At 40.2% G+C, this 23,459-nt stretch overlaps 4 protein-coding genes across 4 annotated transcripts; 1 reads left to right on the forward strand and 3 right to left on the reverse strand.

Annotated features, from left to right (window-relative positions):
- Nucleotides 1-3,121: 3,121 nt before the first annotated feature.
- LOC104441818 (agamous-like MADS-box protein AGL19) lies at nucleotides 3,122-12,111 on the forward strand. Its single transcript, XM_010055059.3, has 7 exons — nucleotides 3,122-3,847; nucleotides 7,243-7,318; nucleotides 10,661-10,722; nucleotides 10,921-11,020; nucleotides 11,142-11,183; nucleotides 11,299-11,340; nucleotides 11,699-12,111. The coding sequence occupies exons 1-7, from the start codon at nucleotides 3,666-3,668 to the stop codon at nucleotides 11,810-11,812; spliced, it is 618 nt and encodes a 205-aa protein (XP_010053361.1). The 5' UTR covers nucleotides 3,122-3,665; the 3' UTR covers nucleotides 11,813-12,111.
- Nucleotides 12,112-12,320: 209 nt separating this feature from the next.
- LOC104441819 (protein FIZZY-RELATED 2) lies at nucleotides 12,321-17,679 on the reverse strand. The gene is made up of 10 exons (XM_010055060.3): nucleotides 17,002-17,679; nucleotides 16,636-16,758; nucleotides 16,404-16,508; nucleotides 14,448-14,627; nucleotides 14,152-14,214; nucleotides 13,841-14,035; nucleotides 13,384-13,485; nucleotides 13,245-13,307; nucleotides 13,076-13,144; nucleotides 12,321-12,745 (listed from the first exon to the last, which is right to left on the reverse strand). Exons 1-10 carry the CDS (start codon nucleotides 17,572-17,574, stop codon nucleotides 12,692-12,694), a joined length of 1,527 nt encoding a protein of 508 aa, XP_010053362.1. The 5' UTR covers nucleotides 17,575-17,679; the 3' UTR covers nucleotides 12,321-12,691.
- Nucleotides 17,680-19,178: 1,499 nt separating this feature from the next.
- LOC104441820 lies at nucleotides 19,179-20,881 on the reverse strand. The gene has a single exon (XM_010055061.3). The coding sequence runs from the start codon at nucleotides 20,454-20,456 to the stop codon at nucleotides 19,527-19,529; it is 930 nt and encodes a 309-aa protein (XP_010053363.2). The 5' UTR covers nucleotides 20,457-20,881; the 3' UTR covers nucleotides 19,179-19,526.
- An 881-nt stretch (nucleotides 20,882-21,762) lies between these two features.
- LOC104443143 (expansin-A7) lies at nucleotides 21,763-23,135 on the reverse strand. Its single transcript, XM_010056490.3, has 3 exons — nucleotides 22,859-23,135; nucleotides 22,343-22,658; nucleotides 21,763-22,157 (listed from the first exon to the last, which is right to left on the reverse strand). Exons 1-3 carry the CDS (start codon nucleotides 23,127-23,129, stop codon nucleotides 21,845-21,847), a joined length of 900 nt encoding a protein of 299 aa, XP_010054792.2. The 5' UTR covers nucleotides 23,130-23,135; the 3' UTR covers nucleotides 21,763-21,844.
- Nucleotides 23,136-23,459: the final 324 nt, after the last annotated feature.

Below are 23,459 nucleotides of genomic sequence, written 5' to 3' on the forward strand. Positions count from 1 at the left end.
CCAATAAAAAGGTGAACATAGAGTAAGCCCAAAAATATTGCTGATCAATTTCGATTGTCAATATTTGCATGTTTAAGCAAAGAAAGGTAAATTTAGGAAAATGAAGACACACACTCTCAATAGAAAGAGAACTTTTTACAAACACTGTTCATCAAATTGAAGATATGGATGAATACGTCAAAGAATATCTTTTTGTTGATGTTATATGTTATATGTCATATATATCATAATCACTCGTGAAGTGAAACTATAGATGATCAGACTATATGAACGCGAATATGACTAAACCAAATTCTCCACCTAACGTGGCCTTTGTCATATTTGGCATAAGGCCTAAGTTACATATAAGTTGAGGAATCTTGTGTGACTAAAAATAATAGTTGTTAGCATTATTGTCGTTGATAAAGAGAACTTGGCCTATCAAGTGACTTTCACACGGTTCGCAGTCTTCCAATCGGTGGAAGTGATGTGAGTTCAAAACAAAGAAAGAAAATAAAAAGGGGTATATTCTACCATTTAGTGGAGTATGAAATGACATGAATTCAATTTAAATCGTAGAGAATATCTAGAGAAAACTTTTCCGTGATCATAAAATCGAGCAAATCTTGCATATTAAATTATGACTAGTGGAAAAGTGATGACCGGACGGATCGGTTGAGTTTGAGAATATTTGAGGATGAGAATTGTGGGTTTTGCCACGGAGAGTGCAATTGATCACTCTATAGTAATCGAGATCTTAATGATTGTCCACGCTTTTGGGCATTTTCCCTCCTAAAGAAGTCCTTTCTTTTTTGATTGTGTGATAAATAGAAATTCTAGTTGTGCAACCAGTTGTCCATTATGAGTACCTATTCTTACTAGCATAAATATCATGAAAATAATTTAACACAAGAAAAATCCACTAAAGATCTGAACATCGTATCATTGGTAATTTTCTTAGTTAAGAGTCGAAATTTGTGCCTCTATAGAAAAAGTTTATCTTGTATGATACACACTCTTATTTTGAGGGGAAGGAGATATTATTGTTTAGATTACAAATAGTTGAAATACACAACGTATCTGTGGATTGAATGATGTTCAAGTTCTTGATTTCACTATATTTCAAAGATCTAGTGAACTTCGTGCCTGTCCGATGTAACTTTGCTTTTTAGTAGTTGTGCTGACCTATAAATACATCATAAGGACTATAATTCGATATGAACTTATAAGATTAGCACTGAGTAAGTGAATTTTCTCACCGGAAAACATATTTCTCAAGATGTATATGTAGGGAACTTGCTAAAGACAATTAATTGATTAGAAAATGATTCCGGAATTTATTATGAATTGATTGAAGTCAAGTCACCAATTTCGACAAGAAGAGGCAAAACATAGAAAAGAAAAAAAGGGACAGATAAAATGTCACTCTCAATACAGAAAATCTTGGCTTCAACAATTAAATAGGAAAGGGACGCGCGTACCCTCCGGTGGTCCTCAGATTTCAGCACGTTTAGGGCACTGGAGGGGGAAAACACCACCAACTAAAAATCCAAAAAAAAAAAAAAAAAAAAAAAGAAAAAGAAAAGATTCTCGTTTATAAAAAAAACTTAAAAAATAATTAATAATGCTAACAAAGAAAAGAAAATGCCAAAAGGCCCACTGAGGATATTTTTAAAATGCGAAAGGAGAGACAAGTGAACGGAAAAGCGCCGCTGGTGCGCGGCACATGACACATGTCCAGCCCACGTGACACAGTACCCGATCTCTCAGAGCGCCCGACGCGTGGCGACATCCCATTGGCTAGGTCTCCGAGACGATGGTACGGACGCGCATCCGACGTGTCCATAAGCCTTCCGTACGGACGGGGGCGTAGTTTCCCGCAATAACTTTTATCGTCTCTCTTTAGAATTATTCCTTTCTTCTCTCTCTTTTTTTTTTTTTTTTTAAATAGAAAAATAAAGCCGGGGGAAAAAAAATTTGAAAAAAAAAGGGGGAGGAGCGCGCCCCAGAGCCGAACCGGGTACGTGCTTCTCAGGCTGGGTGCCTGTCTGGGTTTCACCGGATACCGACAGGAACGGTCACCGTCTGCGGGGTTCACGTGGCCCCGTGCCGCCCCGAGGGGTTACCGGACTGTAAAGCTGTCAGTCGAACTTTGCCCTAGGCGGTTTCTTCCGAGACGGTAGCACCGTAGCCCCCGTGCCTCAAAACCTCTGTTCATAGGCAAAAAAACAAGGGGCCAAACAGGATATTACGTGTCACGAAACGATTCGCGCCATGAGAAGATTTGTGACTTTTACGTAATCTCAGTGCTACGATCCACACCGTCCATCGCATGATATCTAAACCTAGCCCCGTCTTATTTTTCATTCAATAATCTTTTTTTGATCTCGGTGATGTTGTAAAAAGATTATTAATTCCACTAGGAAAAGAAAAGTCACAGCAAAATTTAAATTTTACGGTTATTTTATTGTGTATATATAAATATAAATTATGACTCTACTAGAAAGATATTTTATCCATCTTAAAATTAGTCATTGGTCCGCATTGCTTGAAAGAGAAGAAAACTCAATCGCAATTTAAAAAAAAAAAAAAAAAAAAACACTGAGGGGAGGGGATAAATCACAAGGCTTAATGTTTTAAGAGATGATAAATTGGGAAACGAAATAGTGCAGTCACCTTACACCCATTTTATAGGTTCGAGAGACTTAGGGCCATGGCAACTAATATCGAAGCCGATGCAAGCAGAAGTGATTAACTTAGAGGTGTACTCTAGGTCAAACGATGCCAATGGCGGGTAAAATAATAAGAAGAAATCCGTGAGGGATTTCCGGTCTTCCGCTCAATAATTTCGAAGACCATACCCATTCAGTTACTTTATTCGTAAGCATTTTCTATATATACATGTATATATAACAATTATCAGTGAGATATAGATATATATATATTTTTATCACCAATGTAGCAAAAATCCCATGTCTATGCATACGTAAATAATACATACATATCCTCTCGTGAATTATTATTCCGCATTTTCATGGGGTAGAGTTTTTTTTTTTTTTCCTACAGGTGGGGGTGTTAAGGGAAAATAAAAAGTGATACGAGAGAGAGAGAGGGCACAACTCGCCGGCGACACCACATCCACACACACGCCCAGAAATACTCCGCACTTATTCCCTGTTTCTTTTCTTTTTCTGGGAGTGCCTGTTTTGGCTGTGGCCTTGCCAAAAGGAGAAAGAAAGACGTCCGCTTTTCCTCCTCCTCCTCCCCCCCTATCTCCACCCACCTTTCTAGGGTTCATATAGGCTCTCTCTTCCAAAGCTCAAACCTCAAAGCTCAAGCTTAAGCTCGCAGGCGTAACCTCTCCCTCCCTCCTGCTCAATTTTCCTGCCCCGAATCGCCTAGGGTTTCCTGGATTGCTTTCTCTCTCTAGAATCCTCCGTTTCTCTCTCAACGAGCGCCTCCTCCCGGCGCCGTCTCCGATTTCCTGCTTTCCGGGACCTGATCCCCGCGACGCCCCCCGTTCCGCGGCCACTCCGATTCGGAGCTTCGATCGAGCGCTCGTCGCCGGCGATCAGTTCCCGCTCTTCTTCTTCTTCTTCCGATCTCTTTCTTTTTCTTCTTTTTTTAGTTTGTGGCTTGAGAGAGCGAGAGAGAGAGAGAGAGAGAGAGAGAGAGGGACGGGGGAAATGGTGAGGGGGAAGACGCAGATGAAGAGGATAGAGAACGACACGAGCAGGCAGGTGACGTTCTCGAAGCGCAGGAACGGGCTGCTGAAGAAGGCCTTCGAGCTCTCCGTCCTCTGCGACGCCGAGGTTGCACTCATCATCTTCTCCCCGAGGGGCAAGCTCTACGAGTTCTCGAGCTCGAGGTACGTTTTAATTTGATCCGCTCCCCCTCTCTTTCGTACTTGAATCGCGGGATCTCTTTTTCTTTCTCCCGAGGATTATAGATAATCTTCAGCCTTTGATTCGATGATCTTGGGTGCGCACTTAAACCAATGCAAAAGCTTCGCGATGAATCATGGATCGCGACTTGGGAACAGTGGGTAGGACTGGGGCTGGCTTTTAATTTTGCTGGACCCGAGTTTGTAGGAATCATCATCATTTGGATGAAGGAAAAAATGACGCAAGAAAAAGAAGGGAAGGAAGGATAAAACCAGAAATAGAGGATAGGCACATAATAGGCAAGTACTATGTCTATGCACTATGGAGTGCACAGCCTTGACACAAGGCTCTAGCTGTCAAAAGTGCTTCTTCTTATATCTCTCTCTCTCTCCCCCGTTTGGTTTCCCTTTTGGTACAGCTTGAATGGTTAGTGTTCTTTCCCTGGCGAAGACTAATGAATGCGGTTTTGGGTAGAGAAAAAGGAAAGACTGACTTGACTTGAATGCTATTTTCATCAGTTGGGTTGTTGTTTTTCTTGGTTCAATAAAGGTATCTTTTTATGGCTTTCGTTTACAAGAATGGCAATTTTTACCTTTTTGTCGTTGTGGTGTGTGCATGAGTCCTTGTTTTTGGTCAGTGTCCAAATGTCTCACAGCCTCGTACATACATTGACAGATAGGACCGGTGACATGAGACATGAATAATTTACACAGCACGAGACGAGTGACAAGACCCGAAACACTGAAGATGACTTGGTTACGGTTTCACACGTTATGCTTAACTCATAGAGAGAGAGAGAGAGATAGTCAGTCAGTCAGTCAGTCAGTCATGAGTCAGAAGTTTACTAGGGATATGCTTGAGTTTAAATCAAGAGGATTTTATGACTTGCCTAACCTGTACGTACAAAATAACTTAGGTATATCTGCATCATGGTCCATTGAAGCAGTGCATTACCCTACAAGCCACTCAAGTGGTTTTGGAACTCTGTGACCGTATGACCAACTGGGGCATGGCAGATGATTGCTCTTTGGTTTTGTTTTTGTTACTGTTTTTCGTTTCTCCAAGTCATGGCAGTTCAAGGCATTGTAGCTTTGATCTCCAAAAACCGTACAACACCCTTATATGTGTAAAATTAGCGGGTGACCATGACTATTTATCAGTAGCTTTTAGAAAATGACAATGAACTTGGAATGTTAGGTCTGTTTCCTTTGGGGGCCGGGGGGCTCTCGAAGAAGATGGACTTGGTGGTGTGTTTACCAATAAATACTGAATATGACATTAACTTTTCCATGATTTTTGTTTAATTGCCTCTGAAAAGAGTGGAACACCTACACCTACACCTCCCCCTCCCCCTCCCTTTCCCCCTCTACAAAGACCCCCGAATCCATATAAATATCTGTGCACATTGTTTTTGGCGCTATTAGCTTTATGGGTATTATGTGTTTGAATTGTGACCACATAATCTAATTTAATCCTAACTTACTCGGCGCCTTCTTAATGCGGAAACTACAGAAATCCAAGCCACGTAGGACTCTTTAGTTCGTTCCTTTTGACTATACAGTCGAAAACTCTAGTTAAAACTCTAGTTTTGGCAATTACTGTGGACAGTGGTCATTTCGGTTTCAAGGGGGTTTTCAGTGGGCAATGAGCCAATGACGAACAATGGAGATTCATTTTTGAGTTCTCCGACATGCAAATTAATTTTGATGAGTCCACATGGTATTATTTCATGCATGTTTCGGATTGCAGGCTCTCGGGTTTTTCGGTGCAATGCTCAAACAGTAGCATAGTGGTATCTGAAAAAGAAATTTGAGCCTTTACAAAGTTAATATGATCATCTAATGTAATGCAAAACATGACTTTTTTGGTTCACTTCTCTCCATGACCTTTTCTACAGCCCCTAAAAGCTTTCTAAACTAAATTTTCTTATGAGAATGGTGGAATTATTCCAATGATGTTGAGTTGTATGTCAGCTGATTCAATATCTTGCCCTAAGGTCTCCATTTTATATGAAAATAAAGCATATATATTTATATATATGTCTTTATCAGTTTCTTTGTATACTGTAGTTTTTTCCTTTGGAAAGATCGTGTATTGCAGTTAAGCTCTCTGATTCGTGTTTACTAAGTTGGTCTGAATCTTCAGTCACCTATTAGCTTATTATTATCCTCCTTGGACCAATCTGAGGAGTCTCTATTGAATAAAATTAACTTGAAGGTGAATTTTGCAATATTTTGAGGACATTGTCATGGATTATGCGAGTGGATTGATTTGAAGAAAATAATTAGCGAGAGTTACAATTAGTTTTGGAATGACAATAAAAACTTAGGACGCAAATGAGCATGCCATAAGAGACTGAGAGAATAGCCAAGTTTAATAAATTTTATATTTTGGCATTCAAGTCCAGTTTGAATAATCAATGAATCATACTAAGTCATACTCAGGCTTGAAGTACTCAGATGAGCAGCTTGTCAGCCTAATTTATTCATAGTTGGATTATAGAGTGTTTGATTTATATCTATATATAAGTTATAACCATATTACTGTCAGGACTTAATGACAATATAATATTTCTCACCATGATACAGATTTGAGTTTCTATGTTAGCTCAACTCGAGCTTTTATCAAAATGCGTTTTATCAAAAGTGTAAACATATAATGATTAGTTAGAGTGGAGCATGAGGTCGAAAATCAAGCTGTCATTGAGCTGAAGTCTGATATCGAGCTTTGAGTATTTGAAGATGAAGCCGACCTCAAGTAGAAAGTCATGTTGAGTTGACTCGTACTAAATAAAAGTTCCATGAGTGCATTTTGTCGTAAGGTACATGTGTGCTCACACATGAATACATGTGTATATTTATGTGTGTGTATTATTGTAATTTGGTTAGTTATTTAATTTGAGTATTCTGCATCTTTGATATTCTCTGATCTGATCAAGAAGTATCATAACATTATTTCCCATCCAATTTGTTCGTGTTCATGATGATAATCTATATATTATCATCAATAGATTATCTTCTTCCGGCTGGTGCTTATAAGTTCTTTTTCCATATGAGGGAGTTGAAAATGCCATATGCATAAGGTGTCAAAACTCAAAAGCAAAGCTACTAAGCTAGTACTGTCATGACGTAGAGCTAATGAACAAGGTAATTAATTGCTCTGGCACTTGAGTCTTAAGACTGATTAGTAGCAAGATGGCCTGAAATTTCTCGCAGTTATAGCTATAACCCCCACTTTTCTTAGACTGCATCGAACATACAATTTCTTTTGCGTTTTGGCTGTCGTTTAGTACGAAGTTCATGCATTTTTGTTTAAGTGTACGTTCTAGCTATGATTTGTAAATAACACTTTGCTCTCGCGGGGTGCTATGGAAATGCAGCTTGAGCAAGACAATAGAAAAGTATCAGAAGAGAGCCAAGGACATGGGAGCCAAAACTGCTGAAATTTCTATGCAGGTATGCTCCAACTTGAATATATGCATAAGACATATTTTAATGTCACCAATTATGTCTTTGGGATGGTGTGTCCATCCAAATAAATTTTATCCGGAAATGTTTTTGACCTGTAATAAAAGTTGGTAATCAGAAAACTACCATATAAACGTTGGTAATTAGAAAACGAATTATTAAGAGTTGGTAACTTGAGAAACCTTTAATTGTTGGACATTTAAGCACTTAATATCAAGTGAGTCTTTAAGGACTGAAAATGAAAATAAATTCTTATTCGATAACTGATGATAATTGAATAGAAAAAATTATGTTTTCTTAACAAGCATGGAATATTGAGCATTAATTGGATATTTTGACGACATAACCGGTAAGATTTTGCTTTTCATTGTATATTTCATCGCTTAACCAATTTACTAAACCATTCTTACTTACTACATTATGACTTAACCAATCAACTAATTTGTGCCTATTTAGTGATTACAAAACACACTTAATGACCCTAAGTGCTCAAACTTTAATTTTTAGCACTTAACGTAATTTTCCAACTCATCCTTACTTGAGTTGATAATTTAATCCAAGTTGGTAAAAAATAATTGTAAATAACTAAATAATAAGGTTTGTAAGTTAATAAAATAGTTGGTCACTTAAGAAGTTGGGAAATAATGCAACATAGGTGGGTGAGTTCTTATGAAAAAATTGTAATTTCGAATTGACAAAACAAATATGAATAAGTGACTCCAATAAGAGTTGATAATATAAAGTTAGTTGGTGATTTAATCAGATTAAAGTTGAAAAAATTCAGGTTAGTTATTTGATATAAGATCCAGTATATTAAGAATGGTCTTAAGCTAGGCAAATTAAAGTTGGTAAGTTCTTATAAAAATTGGTAATTTGGAAATACCCCAATAAATGATGATTATGTGACTCGGATAAGAGTGGGTAACCAAACAACTAGTTAGGAATTTATACAAAGAAAAATTAATAATTAACTCAACTTAGATTAGTAACTTAGTACATGAGTTAATAGTTTGAGAACTCGGCAAGTGACTCAAGTAAAACTTTGTAAGTTATTATAAGAAGGCATAGCCCCTTCTCTATCAAAAGAAATCATATTCTCATTGATAGAAGACATAAACTAAAGAATTGACCAAATTTGCTTGACATAGAGGCAATCAAGAAAGCCGCATACGTGAAGATATAACATACAGAAAAAGGGGCTAATCCAACCAATCTTTCTTGTACAATGGAAAGAGCCACTAGTTTATTTTCCCATTGAATCAAAGTAACTAAAAGTGTGTGTTCATGAGCCCATGCTAAAGTTCGGTAGTTTCAAAGTGACCTAGCAAATGTCCTCAGTAACTCAAATAGAGTTTTAATTCAAAATTAGTTGGTAATTTAATTGGAAAAAAGTAAGTATATCACTCAAATTAAATATGGCTTTGAACAATGATTAGTTTAGATCACTAGCAAGCCACACAAAGAACAATCGATAAATTCAACAGTTGGGTGGAAGGGGTTGAGGGGAGGGGGAAAGGATTCGAAAATGTGAAAGGCTGCTAATGCAAGATCTGTTAATTAGAAAATGACTGCTTAATTGAGAGTTGAGATACCTTGGAGCTAGTCGAGCCATGTACTCAAGTGACCCTAGTGGTGTTCATTAGAGGTAACTTTAAGGGTGCCTGGATAATAGTGGTTGGCCAAGTTCTGATTTAAATGAGAGAACTTATGGTTTGTGGATTTGGACTTTTTGGTGACTGATGATGAGAAGAGTAATATATATATATATATGTATGTATTTTGGAAAAGAAAATAATAAGTTTGTAAACGTAGCTACAATAGTTATTGGAGGTGTAACTTGAAGTCAAATAACATCACTCAATGTGCAAAAACAGAAAGTAGTCTTAAATTGGAGGAGAAAAAGTTATTGGGCAAAAGATGGGGAGTTTTTTTTATTTATTTATTTATTAGTTTTTTAATATCCGTATGGATCCTAAATTATACGATTTGACTAGGGTTTTGGGATATGAGAATTGTGGGGACGATAGCAATTATCATGCACGCATGCTTAATTAAAGAACACAACTTGTGTAAATTGTGTCCTTTATTGACGAGATTTATGTTTTTAGTAAAAAATTGTTTTTTCCATGAAGGTTGTGTTAAGAAATTTTCTAATGATGTCACAAATCACGCGTAATTATTTTTTTTTTTGTTTAGTCAAAAGGTCATTATGAATCTGGGTAAATTGTGTCCTTTATCGACGAGATTTACATTTTTAGTAAAAGTTTGATTTTTCCATGAAAGTTGTGTTAAGAAATTTTCTAATGATGTCACAAATCACGCGTAATTAGTTTTTTTTTTAGTCAAAAGGTCATTATGAATCGATTAGTGCCTTCTCTTCTAGCCAACGTGTCACAATTCAAACTAGTAGGTAAATTTTACTAGTGGTCACCAAACTGCAGTAGATTTCATATTGGGGCACTTGCTTTTTTGATCTACTAATGCACTGAATTTCTCACTTATTTTCAATAGATGCATTATAAATTGGTTACATTATTGTCATGTTAGCAATAACTGGGAAATTGTCTAAATTCTGGTCAAAGTACATCTATGACAAAGAAACGAAAGTTTAGTTCTATTGAATTATTAAGCTGAAGTTCAACTATCATATTGCAATATTCACTTAATTTCAGTGATCATGAGTGGAATTTATCTAAAAAAAGCTGTTGCATTTCGCTTTAATGGAGGGATAACATTCAAATAAGAAAGAAGCCTTCAATATAGTGTGCTGTTGCACTTTCGTTTAAATTAATTTATCCCTGTATTCTTTTAATATGACGATTTCAAACGTTTTATCACTGATATCAAATCTGTGTGTTGATAATTCGAAGAAGCTTTCGTTCAAATAACACCTAGAGAGAGTTGAGATCGTGTACATAAAGAGAAACATGAATTTGACACCAAATGCAAAATCTCCCTATAGTTAAAATTCATCAACTTGATTGTCAAATCTTGATAACACAAAAGGAGTTCCAAAACTTGAACATAATATATTTATATAACCTAGGCACAGGCCACAAAGACGCACCCTAAAATTATTTGGGATTTTTTTTTTCTTGGGTGGCAAATAGACTTAATAAACTAGCTTGTGAGAATTCTTCTTGTTCTAACTTTTGGAAAGTTAATCACTTGGGTAAGTATTATCTTGTGGGGAGAGAGAGAGGATTGTGGTGCATGGGTTTGTTCGCTTGTGTATTTTCTGTCATCGCCATTCACCAATTGTATTGAGAAGCACTATCATGGAATCTGAAGCCTTAGCAAAGAGTGACAATCACCATGCTTGACATGCAGCATTCCAAGGGTGACACTCTTGACATGGAAAAGAAGATCGAGCATTTCGAAATATCTAGAAGGTCCAGATCTCATATCTTGCTTTCTGTAAATCTTTTTTCAGCACGGTAAATAGACGTGTCAATAAATGATACGTTCATGCGACAAACAGAACGAATCACAATCTGTATTGTTAGTCGGGCTTATGTTATCTTGGAAACACTCAAATCTTGTCCTCTAGATCTGTATAACTGTACATATGCCTGCATTGGACAATACAGAAGACTCTTGGGAGAGGGTCTGGATTCCTGTTCGGTCGAGGAGCTCCAACAAACAGAAAACCAGTTGGAAAGAAGTCTAACCAAGATCAGGGCAAGAAAGGTAAATTGTTTCCCCCAGTACCAACATCATATTTGACTTCCCATGTTCTTCTATCCCACAATCCGAACGAAGATATCACCGGTGAATAGCGGTTGATTAACTATCGCATGATCTCATGCAGAACCATTTAATTAGGGAGCATATTGAGCGGCTAAAAGCAGAGGTAAAGATCCCTATAACACTGCCTCTGCACATGGACATGTGCTCTGTCTTTGATTATTGTTTCCTAGTTGTATGGACTAGTAATTGTTTGACATCTCTCTCGGGACATTCCGTAGGAGCGGAAACTACTGGAAGAAAAGAGAAAGCTACTTCAAGAGGTGATTCATGCTTTTCCTCTCTAAATTATCCTCTTTTATCAATCAAGCTAGACAAAGAAAAAATGTTCATTACATAGACAGGATGTCCGCACCTCCGGTCAATCTGTATCGTCGAATCTGGTAGTCCCACGTGTCGATCTGGTGGACCCCACCAAATCGGATGGTGCGTATTCATTTAGGCGTAGGGCTGCAGTGTATGCAATTAACTTACCAGACAATCCTGTAGAGCTCAGTAAAGTCCCAGAGTGGGGGTTGAGTTGAATTACTCCATATTTCAATAGTGTTTATAAGGTAGGTCCTAGATATTCATGGTTATATTTAATGACTACTGAAAGCAATTTTCTCTGGTCCATTGAAGATTGAATGCGGCAAAGGATTGACCCCGGTCTCCAGCGAACCGCCTCGTGAAGAAATCCGCGCGGAGTCTATGGATGTTGAGACCGAGTTGTTTATAGGGCCACCGAAAAGATGAACCGCTCAGTTGCCCGTTCTGCGATTGCTCAAAATAATGACCATAGCAACGGAAACGCTTCTTCTGCTGCTCTTTTCTTCTTCAATCGTGAGGCAAAATAAATTGAGAGTGAACATGTTCATTAAAGTTTTAATTCACGATGAGTGTATACTTTGTTGTTGCTCGATTGGCTGAAAATCTGTATATTAATTACCCAGACGCATCATTTCATCTCCCTCTCCCTCTCTCTCTCTCTCTCTCTCTCTCAGAGGGGAAGGGGGCTTCTAATGTTTTTGCAAGAACACACCCGAAGTATCAAATCACTTGCTATTCATCTACAGTCTTCATAGTCGCAGTCACAGTCAGACATGATTTAAGCGACAGAGGAAGGCCAAGCGTAAGAACAAGCACGTGAACCTCGAAAAGCGATACCAAGAAGTAGCATCTCAACCATGAGGTTCTTTTTGACAAACCACGAGTCGTATTACAGCAAGTACCGACGACGTATGGACAGGGAAATCAAAACCACTTATCGCCGTCAAAGCCCAGAAGAGGACATGGAGGGAATTACGAGAATTTGCCACCGTGGAAAGTTTTAAATCATAATCCGTATGATAATATACATCTGAAGGGAGTGGTTAAAAGGAATACATAACCCCTCCCACTATACATCTGGAACTAAAAATGATAAATGAAACTAATTGGATGACAAGGACGAAAGACAACCTAGTCTCTCCTATTCACATCTTACGCTAGAGATCACCGCAAATCTGCCAATATTCGTGGGATTGCTTTTCTTGGATAATCTTGCAATCTGTAATGTGTGATATGCCATTCTGCATCTTCCAGGGTCAAGGAACTAGAATGAATGACAAGTCGGACTGAGAGGTAACTGTCTGGTCACCGAATCGTAGTTCTTCCGAAGAATGAGGATCCAATTTCACTGTCTGTGTTCTGCAAAAACAGAAACGTAGATAAATTCATGTTGCCAGGATTGTACCGTACCCAAAACAAGCAAATAAGGCAGCGAGAAGAATAGGCCGACAACAAAGGTAGCTAATTAAGAAGTCTTAGCCTAAGACTAGGAGATGTGCCGGAATTCATGGCATGGTAAAGAGAACACTGATCAGGGCATGCCAGTAGTCAGAACACTAGAATAATGTGACTATCTGCAAGATTTGGGCCATCAATTCTAGGAACTAATCTGAGGTAGGCTAAGAATAGTTTGACAAGTGCTAAGACAGTCCATAAAATTCTGACAAAATCTTAACAAATGTAGCCTACCTGGGACTTCGGGGAGGGGAACACGTTCCAAAACCTAAGTGTTTCATCTCCAGCTCCAGTGACAATTGTCTGAATCAACAATTTTGGAAAAGAAGATATTGCATCAATAAAGTGCGCCCATTCTGTGAATAAAATTACAAAAGTATAAATAGCATGTGTAATGTATCACCTGTCCATCTGGTGAAATAGCAAGGTAAAGTACTCTGTATGTATGTCCTGTAAGTGTTGCCAACTACAAAAGGAAAGGGACTCTCAGAATAAAGGAGAAACTCAGAAACTTGACTAATTCATTACTGGTGACTCCATACCTTAGACATGGTGGGATATCTCCAAACTATTATTTGGTTTTGAGAGTAACCATGGGTGCTGACAAGTTCATTGACATTCTTGGACCACACAAGGTTGCATACCTGCAATGGGCGACAAGACAAAAGGGAGTAAATTATCTTTTTATGTGTACACAGTGCAGCAGGTGATTTGACACCATTCATCTTTTCAGCATAGCAATCAAATTCTGTTTCCTCATTACATAAGAAATTTGATAAACTAAATAACCCATATTAGCTTGATTAAAAAAAAAAAAATAAAAATGACCCATATTCAGATGTACAAGAATCAATCATAATTAACAACTGCAGTCCACAACCAAGAAGGCATATAAGTAAAAGCACAAACTTACAACTGAAACCATAGTCATTCACATAAAGTTAGCTCCCACAAACAGGCAGGTAACCAAATGAACACTACGAGAATAGTATGTCTAACCTGGCTGCCAGTATCAATACAGCTGAGTTGTGAGTTAGTGGTTGTATTCCAGAAGCGAATACAACGATCTGCAGTACCACCACCAGATGCAAGAAGTCCATGAAGATGCGGAGACCAAGCAATTGCTTTTACAGCTGCCGTGTGCTCACTGTACTTAAGCACAGGCTGTGTTGAATGTTGATTCCACACAAAAAGCTGTAAAGGAGATCAGCAGGTAAATGTAATGTAGTTCAGAAAGAAGAAAGCCAAATCACCACAAAAAAGCAACAAGAAATGAAAGAAATAAAGACAGAGAAAAAAAAATAACTTACTCTGTTATCATTTCCACCAGATGCTAGTTCACGGTTATCGTAAGACCATTTAAGTCCACACACCTACATCAGAAAAGAATGATCAGGCAGACTGAAATTTTTCTGTCTAGTCAGTCTATTAGAGTGTAAAAAAACCCACAGGCTTTTGCCTCTTATATTGGTGGTATCTTGCACTTCTGATAGCAGGCTTTTAAGAGAAAATAGAAAATGAAAATAGGCTGTATAAACTCCAAACTATGTCCATAAGTATAATAGAATTGAATTGACCTCAAGTTCTGAATGTATAAAACTCTGACCTCTGACTTATGTCCTGCAAGTTTACTGACAAAATCATCCTGTGTGCGTATATCTCTTTGAAGAATACTCTTGTCCCTGCTACCAGAAGACAGCAGTGATGAACTCCAAGCTAAGGCGCCAACCCTTAATCGGTGGCCTTCCATAGTTCTGACCCTCCTGCAGCGCGATGCATCCCATACCTATGCAGAAGTCATTATAAAATTACAAAAGCAAAAAAACTAGGCAGTCCAAGTGAAACAGGTTATGAAGCAAAAAACTAATCATGAGAGAAACCAAATTACAATAAAACAAAGGGAGCGATCCGGTTATTCTGTTGATAACTGAAAGAATTAAGGAGACTCACTAATTTAAACTATCATCCTGTTGAACAAGAGAAAACTGTGTTTGATGCATTTTGACAGTTAAATGAATGACAAAAATCTGTAAGTCACTTATCTACAACCAAATCATCTCAGCCAAAAACCTCTTGTTTGTACTAGTCTGTCACATATCAATGGACAAACCTCACAGGTATACTAGAACCAAGGTTTTTCCTTTCATGAAGGTTGGGGCCAATGTTTTGAACCATTTTCAATCATGTACCATGGACAGTGAGATGAATTTTTCCTAACTTGATAAGAGCTTAAATGACCACTGCAGAATCCTATATTGTTCATTTTAAGAGCAGCTGAACTGGACAAGAATCAAAGCCGTCGCCATCCTTAACCTTGTATTCTCCTGCAGCACGTCTGTCATCACTAAAGAGTACCTTGTATCTGCCTCAGCAAAATCCACTAAACTTATGGGATTGTACTAATAATATGGCAATTGGTCAAAGAATGAGGGAATCTACTATCTGGTGTCTCAAACCATCTGGGTCATTTAATGGGACTTAATATTCATCACATCCTAAGTGGCAATGCATTTCTTTGCACTTCTAAAGTTCTACTAACTCCAGTGTAATTAATGCTGTGAGGATAAGGCAAAGCCAAACAAAAAGCTGAGGTAAACTACTGCCAGTACAAAGAAAACGGAATGAGCACTCTTTCCTTGCTATGGCTTCTTGTGGGATTGATAGCATCAGTTTGTCCAAACTACTCATGCCATGAAGTAGTGTAAAAGAATGACATGAACAGTCTTTTCCTTGTATCTCTATATTGCTATGATCTTTCTTTGTTCAATTACAATAGCTTCGTTATAGTTATTTTTTGTGAGGTTTTTAAACTGTATTTGCAACAATAGCAAAGTGCATGGTAGACTGATAGATAAAATTCGATTATGGGCATGACATTGAGGTTATGGTGATACTCATGGAAAAATCTAATCAATGCCAATTGTATCAATCATTTGAAAGAATTATGCACCATTTAATAAATGCTTTATTTATGAGGGCTTCCCGTTCATTTGGTTTTGAAAATTCATCTGATTCTTACGAGTTTCATGCTCCTTCATCCATAAAGTATGCCCAGCTAAAGCATTAGCACGATTAATGCATGGTACGGGTACCAGAGATCAAAGTTATATTTTGGTAACTCTGCTGGCCTCTTGAGCTAGATGCAAGGTTTGGTTAGAGTATCATTGACTGTGATATACAGGCTCAAGAATCACAAGTACATGGAGTCAGATAGCAAGAAAGATTTTGATGGCGCTGTTAAGCCCGAAAAAGGAGATGAAGGATCCTATCCAAATCAATGGGATAAATCTTAAAAACCAAGTGAGACTGAAGGCACAGTCCATCCTGCAAGCACAGCATCTTTGTTGGAGGTCTAGCATAGCACCCATCCTACGACTGATTGGGCTAGTTAAAACCACTAAATCACATGCTAAATCCATCCCTCAAATTCCACCTACTCTTGAGTCTATTGCAGAAACAAATGCAAGCTCCAATTTGGCTGACCAACATCAACCTAAGTGACTTGAATTCCCAGCCCTTCCAATTAAGCAGAAGAAAGTTTCAGAAAGCAGAGAGTTCTAACCTGGAGTTTTCCATTGCTAGTTCCAACTGCAAGATGTGTACTGTGCTGTGCCCAACCAACTGAACAAACGCTATCATCAATTCCTAAGTCACATAACTTAGTCACCTGCAAGAACATACGCATGAAGTCAGGACATACCCTAATCGACAAATAACAACTTGGAGCCCATTATGATGGCAGGATCCGAACTTAAGAAAGGGACTGCACTTCAAGAGAGTGTGTGAAGACTCACCTTGCTGCTGCAAGCATTCCATAGATAGACACAATTCCCCAGCCCCACGGCCAACACATTATGTGAAGACCAGTCCACAAGATTCAAGTAAAAATCATCTTGCAATGCAGGCGCATCCAATACCTAAAAGAACAAGCACACGATCATCTAAAATTAATCCAAGAAACACAAAATCTCCCGCTTTAAAAGGAGGTTCTTTCTACAAATCCATAACTACAACTAGCAATTTTCCGAGTGAATAGACAATCCTCCGTGGTTTCGGCCACACCCTCCTTGTTTCTTGCCGAAGTAACCATCAGTTTCCTAATCACACCATACTGAATCGTAAGAAGGCCCCTCCAAGAACCAATCAAGAAAGCTCCTCACCTTGTACGGCGACCTCGGGACTTTCCTCGCGGCCTTCACGGGGCTCTGGCTAACCACATTCCCCGCGTCCTCGAACCCGAAAGGCGAGAGCGCGTGCAGCGACCGCTTCGTCTCGGTCTTGTACCGGAAGATGTTCCGCCCCACCACCGGGGACTCCTTCCGGTCCGGGGTGTCGGGCCCGAACAGCGCCGCGCGTAGCAGCGCATTGTACGTGGACGACGAGGCCTCCTCCTTGCTCTCCGACGCCGCCGCCGCCGCCGCCGCGGGGGAGGAAGCGGAGGAGGAGGAGGAGGAGGAGGAGCAGCAGCAGCTGGCCGACTGCGGCGAGGGCGAGGACCGTATGCCGAAGAAGGCGAAGTTGGAGCCGGATCGGCTGGGGATGAACCGGTCGGAGTAGATTGCCCTCGACGGCGACTGGCTGTGGGCCGAATTGATCATGCGGCTCACGTGATCGGAGGGCGGGGTCGGGGCTTCGAGGGCGAGGGCGTCGCGGGGCATCGTCGGGGGCAGGTTGAGCTGCGCGCGCGGCGGCTGCGGCGGCGGCGGCGGCGGCGTGGCGGAGCCGCCGTCCATGGAGGACTTGCGAGAGAGAAAGAGAGAGAGAGAGAGAGTTGTGGGTGAGGAGTGATGGAGATTCTTGGCGATTGATGGAGTGTTAAAAATTTCGTCTTTTTTCTCTCTCTGTCTCTCACTATTTCCCGGGAAAAAAAGTAGGTTTTTCTTGCGCCAAATTTGGGTAGATCTGGGAAATTCGGGTGCTGACCAGGGGCTGCAACGTCTTTTCACATTGGCTTTTCCTGAGCTGGGAATTTGTCAGCACATGGAACTTGGAAGGTCTCTCGTATCGGCAAAGATACTCCTACTTTTGTATAAAATACCTCTGCATATACGATTTTCAACGATATTTATTGTGAAATAATTATTCCTTCTTTGAACCCATTTTTTTAATATAGTAAAATATTTCTTTTTTTAAACTTGCTTTATGTCTTCTCTTAGATCAATCAAAACAAAATTGGTATTCTAACGACTTCTTGTTGGATAAAATGAATTGAATTGGTAACAAAATTCCATTATTAGATGATAAGTTTTTATAATTTTTTTTTTTACTATAAATGAACTTGTTATAAAATGTAAGCATGAGTATTTGTAATACAATTGCCGTGAAATCACGATCATATCATCTTACGATTCCATTATGGTAACATTGAACCTTTTTGATGCACTCTTGAGGAAGACGGCGGTATGTATCTGTTGATGTTACATTTGTTTTTATTGAAGTCGACTTCTCAAATTATCTATTGATGATGGCTAAGCTCTTTCATCATATTGTCATTCATAATTAGGCGAAAAAGGTTATTGATGTTGGCAATGGAGACTTGTACTTGACTCATGTTGCGCATTAGTAATTAACATTGGTTTGACATGCCCTTCATGTTCAGAATGGAATGTAACAATGACACTTCGATGTTCATCAATGAATCATTCAAGGACTAGCATCATCACAAAACAAAATACTGAGACTAAGATCGAATGCCTTTTAAAAAATATGGAGATGAAAGTGTAATATTCTATTTACATATTTTGTATATGTCGTAGACGGGTGTAATGTAATCTCTTGCACGAAATTCATGTAACTGTCTTCACTTCGACATCGAATACAATGATAAATGTTGAATCTGTGCACTAAATCTGCAGTTTCTTATATGTGGGTTTGATGAATCTAATGCTATTCACAACATTATGGTAATTCTGGAGGTTACAGCTAACTCAAGATGACAGTTTCCAGCAAAGGCTATGCAAATCATCTATTAGAATATTTTCTAGTAGGAATCATTGGCGATCGACCCGTCGGCTGTGAATCGATGCATCAATGATCAAAATAGTATCTCGGGAAACTTCTTCACACCAGAAGACTTCAGAATGAAAGACCCGTATGTTGACAAGAGGGTGCGATTATTTGGACGGCGAATGCAAGGCGCAGCTCGCTACTTTGTGGCGTTATTGCCGTGCCTGTTCATTCTGATCTCCGCCTCTCTTGTCATGACAAGCCTACACGGCGACCGCAACTAATTCACCAAACTACACAGAACAGCCACAGTCCCGCGTCACCTGGTTCATGAATATGCTAAAACATGATGTTTCGATTGATAGCAGATGATGTTATGGAGATCAGGAGAAGATAAAGTCTGCACTTAAATCTTGCCATGCTAACAGATCAAGAACAACAAATACAAAGTAGTAATGACTAGAATCAATTGCTTCCTAGAGACATGAAGCAGGAAGGGCAAAAGACTATCCCTCCTCTAATTTCAGACGACAAAAATTCGATGAATACATTCAGCTCAAGAACCAGAGCTTTTTGTTCCTCTGTTTGTTCACACAGTACATGGGACCGCCCGCGAAAATTTGAGCTCCAGCATCCAAACATTCTCTTAGCCCCTTCCTATTTTGTCGTCAGCTTTTAAATCTTACAGAGAAGCAATAGCTATGTGTATTTGGCAATGTCTGAAATTTCGAACTCTTGATCAAGTAGGAAAAGGAACATACTCATGCTCAATGATGGGCACAGTCCTGGTGACGGAAGCAGTTGGTGCTCTTACATGGCCAACCATTGAAACCTGCAGTGCCTCTTCCTCGTAAGCCCTCCTCTCCATCTCTTCCCGCCTCGATTTCTTCTTTGCTTTCACGAACAATGCCACAAAAAGCAGGCTGAGCAGGAAGACTCCCAGCATGGACCCAATCGATCCCCCAACTGCCACCTTCCACTTGCTCACTTGCTTCCTCATCTGCACTGGCGGCAGCTCGGTCACCAGCCCAAAGTGCCCCTGCCTCGTGGCCAAACAGACTGAAGGCGCGACCTGATTGGCCAGTGTCAGCTTCCCATTGGATTCGAAGTTGGCACACATCGGCACGACTCCAGGCCTGTGATCCAGTGTGGCAACGCCAGTGAAGTTCACTGTGATGGGTTTCTCTCCGGCCGTGATACCAAGCTCGAACGCTGCAGTGGCAGGGTTGGAATTTCCATGGCTACCGGCATTGTAAGCTAAGAGGCCCAGCACTGGAGAAACTAGCTGGTACCCAGATAAATCATAGTTGGAGTAATATATGGAAGACCAGTTGTTTTGCAAGATTTGCCTGATCAGCATGACTCTTTCCACGCATGGTTGGACTGTCACTCCGATGCCCAAGTGGAATTCTTTCACCTGCGCGCCATACCTGCGTAAGCTGCCACACCGGAACTTCACAGTGTCAACTCGGATGCCTGAGAGATTCTTCGGCAGGTTCACAGCATGTATCACTCCGGTCTTGATCTGCTGGCTGCTGGATTTAAACGTGTAGTCACGGATCAGAAGATCGAGGACATGCGGCAATTTAATCTCTTGAGCTAGGACATTTTGTGGTGAGGCTAATGCCAGGACAAGAAGCAAGAAATTGAGAGGAAAACGAGATCCCATTATATGATGAGAGACTGCTAAAAAAGAGTGTTAGGTTTCTTCTGCTTCTAAAATTAGTATGCGCTCACTGATCACCTCTCAGTACAGGCGCTAGAAGAGGTCCAAAAAACCTTCTCAGAGCCAACTTCTTCTTAGTTATAGATAGAAGGAGAGAAGTTGCAAAGAGAAAAGAGCCTGCACTGGTTGAGGGAAATGATGCAGAAACACTTGATTGAAAGTTAAGCAAGTCCAGAGAAAGAAAAAGTCTGAAGCTTGTTTTGGATAGACAGAAAAGACAGGCATGTTTTCTCATTAGGTCAAAGTTGAAAGGTTTGATCCGACAGGGTCCTACTTTCATCTACAGGGTTGAGGATGAATGAAGCACTGGTAAATCGCAAGTTTTTTTTTTGGCATTCGAGATTCTAAAAAACTAGGCGTCACCACCACACAACCTTCATTATGCAGATTGCGTTTTCTCAGCAACTTTTCCAGGAAAGTAAGAACCTCTGTAAAGCTTTTTTTCTTTCTCCAGTTGTCAAAGGTCACACCTTTTACCTCACTGCATGATGCAGTCATTTGCTTCTCTCATGGGTAGCTTGAGTTCTTCTCAATCGCGGACCTTTTTTTTCGCAAGGGGAAGTTTCTGCAGAGACAAATCTTTACTTTGTCTAAAGAATTCCCAGAAAGAAGGAAAAAAGAAAAAAAGAAAAAAAAGAAGAAGGGATTTTCAAATTTGGGGTCAGTGGAGCATGTTGAGAGCAATGATTGGGAGGGTGGGTGTATGATGAAAGTTCATATGATCAAGAAAATAAAATATTTGGAAACCAAAAAGAGAGAGTTTTGGCATGCTCAAGGAAAAGGTAGGATGCCACGCTTGCTTCATATGTAGTTGATAAATATGTTCCCCACTACACCAACCTTTGTGGGTCTCATGTTGCCTCGCATGGCCCTTCCAGTTGGCTCCTGTTCAGCAGACCCGAAAGTTTCACATGTAGGTCAAACATCGGAGTTGTAATATTGTCATTCATCAGAAAGTGTTTTCTCAGTAATCTCTTTCCGTCTTCTTCTCTCCACTGGAGCCTCAAACTCGTTTTATACAGGAATTTAGCCAAGAGGATATCCGAAAGAAGTGTTCGAATTGTGGAGTCATCGAAAGGATTCTCTTTCCTTCCCATTTGAACCCCTTCATCAAGTAGTACACGTGGTTGTAATGACTATTACAGACGGATAAGTATATCTCCTTTTAACACAACAAAAATTACAAAGGTGGCCGCGCAGAATTCCTTGAACGACCTACTACTCCAGGAAAAAGAAGATGAAAGGGGGGATTAGCTTATAAAAAGGAAAGTAACAAAAGGGGAGCATATCATTAGTGTTGACTCTCTGCCTCCCTCTCTCTCTCTCTCTCTCTAGTGGAAATTGACAGTGGCTTGGTAAGTCAACCCTACGTTCCAGTTGGCAGGAGCAACGTTGTAGGCAATGATGGTCTCTCGGGTGGTGTAGGAGGTGAGCTTGAAGGAGAGAGACTGGCCTCCAAGGCTTGAGAAGGCTTGGTACGAAGCGCCCCAGTTGTGGCTCATGCTGATCCAATCAGTCTTGCTTCCTTTGACCCACATGCTGGCGATGTCGCCCCCTCCTCCCACATTCATCACGTACACCAAAAGCCAGTAACCGTTCCCTTGGAACTGGAATCTGAGCCCTCCTGGCTTTATGCAGGGTACTCTGCAAATATTGCCACAGCTTTTCAAGTCACGAATGGATTTGGATGTGAACCTTGGTCGGGTATTGAGTGCGGCCCGAGGGCGAATTGTCACATGCATGTCTTTAAGGAGTTCATTATAACCAGAAGCTGTGTATAATTTAGTGCCATACACTAAGTAGGGGCTAGAGAAAATGTTGGTGTTTACCTTCTATACATGACAGGGACAATGCCGGCCTTCCACTGAGCGATCTTCATGAAGGCGGGCTTGGACATGTCAAAATGGGTGCGGGGCGGGTTGCACCACCCACCGTTGTTGGAGTCCTGGGACCAGTTGGGTGGGCAGAGGTTGGTGGCCGTGACAGTAGTGAAAGGTGAGCCGCTGAAGCACCAGGGCGACTGCACGCACTTGATCTGGTAGCATGTCCCACAAGCGTACCCATCGTTGAAAAGGGTCGAGCTCAGAGCCGCCGTCGCGGTGCCGTACCCATTGAGGAACAAATTCCCGTACCCACATGCCCCTCCTGGAAATTGGAAACGGAGGCACGGTTGATTTCTCTAATGAATAGATATGTACTTCATGTTTATGTACTTAAAATGATATCAGTTACAAAAATACTTGAACAATGGACCAGAGAGGATGGACATAACAAAGAAGTATGGCCATTGCAAATTTGCAATGCAAATTATAAAAGCAATTGATTACATGGAACAACAGCCGTACCCATGGTCTCGGAGGCAGTCTCGTCCCCATAGAAAGTGGCATGAGCAAGGGACCATGGGCTAGGTTGAAACCCCCTGGAGCTGGGAGCATAACCATAGCTCCCGCCACCCATAGCTGAACCATATTCACCAACTACTGTGGCAAGCATCAATGCCAAAGACCACAACCTCCATGAACGAATCGAAGGAGCCATGGATGGTTTGGTCTTGCTGGTTCTCGGGCACGACACAGAGTGCTTCCCACAAAAAATTATGTACACTCGCAAGCACATAACCCAATTTCAATAGCGCCCTCTTATACATATATATATATATATATATATATATATATATATATATTTGGTTCTACACAAGGCGTAGAGAGAGAGAGAGAGAATGTTGAACTTCGTGATGCCCACGAAGAGGTTTGGCCCCATGTATATTAGTCAAAAGGAGTAGGTTAAATATAAACGAATTTGGTTTTGCGCTATGGTGCTTAGGATATTTATTGTTTGGAGTCAACTATTTGATGGTTAGACTGGTTCGGGTTTGAGAGAATTTGGATGGAAAGGAGACAGCAAACGTGCGAGGCTCAATGTCTTACTTGGTTGAGGGCCTTAAGG

This window comes from Eucalyptus grandis, chromosome 4 (assembly GCF_016545825.1).
Source record: "Eucalyptus grandis isolate ANBG69807.140 chromosome 4, ASM1654582v1, whole genome shotgun sequence".
In the NCBI taxonomy this organism is placed as follows: domain Eukaryota; kingdom Viridiplantae; phylum Streptophyta; class Magnoliopsida; order Myrtales; family Myrtaceae; genus Eucalyptus; species Eucalyptus grandis.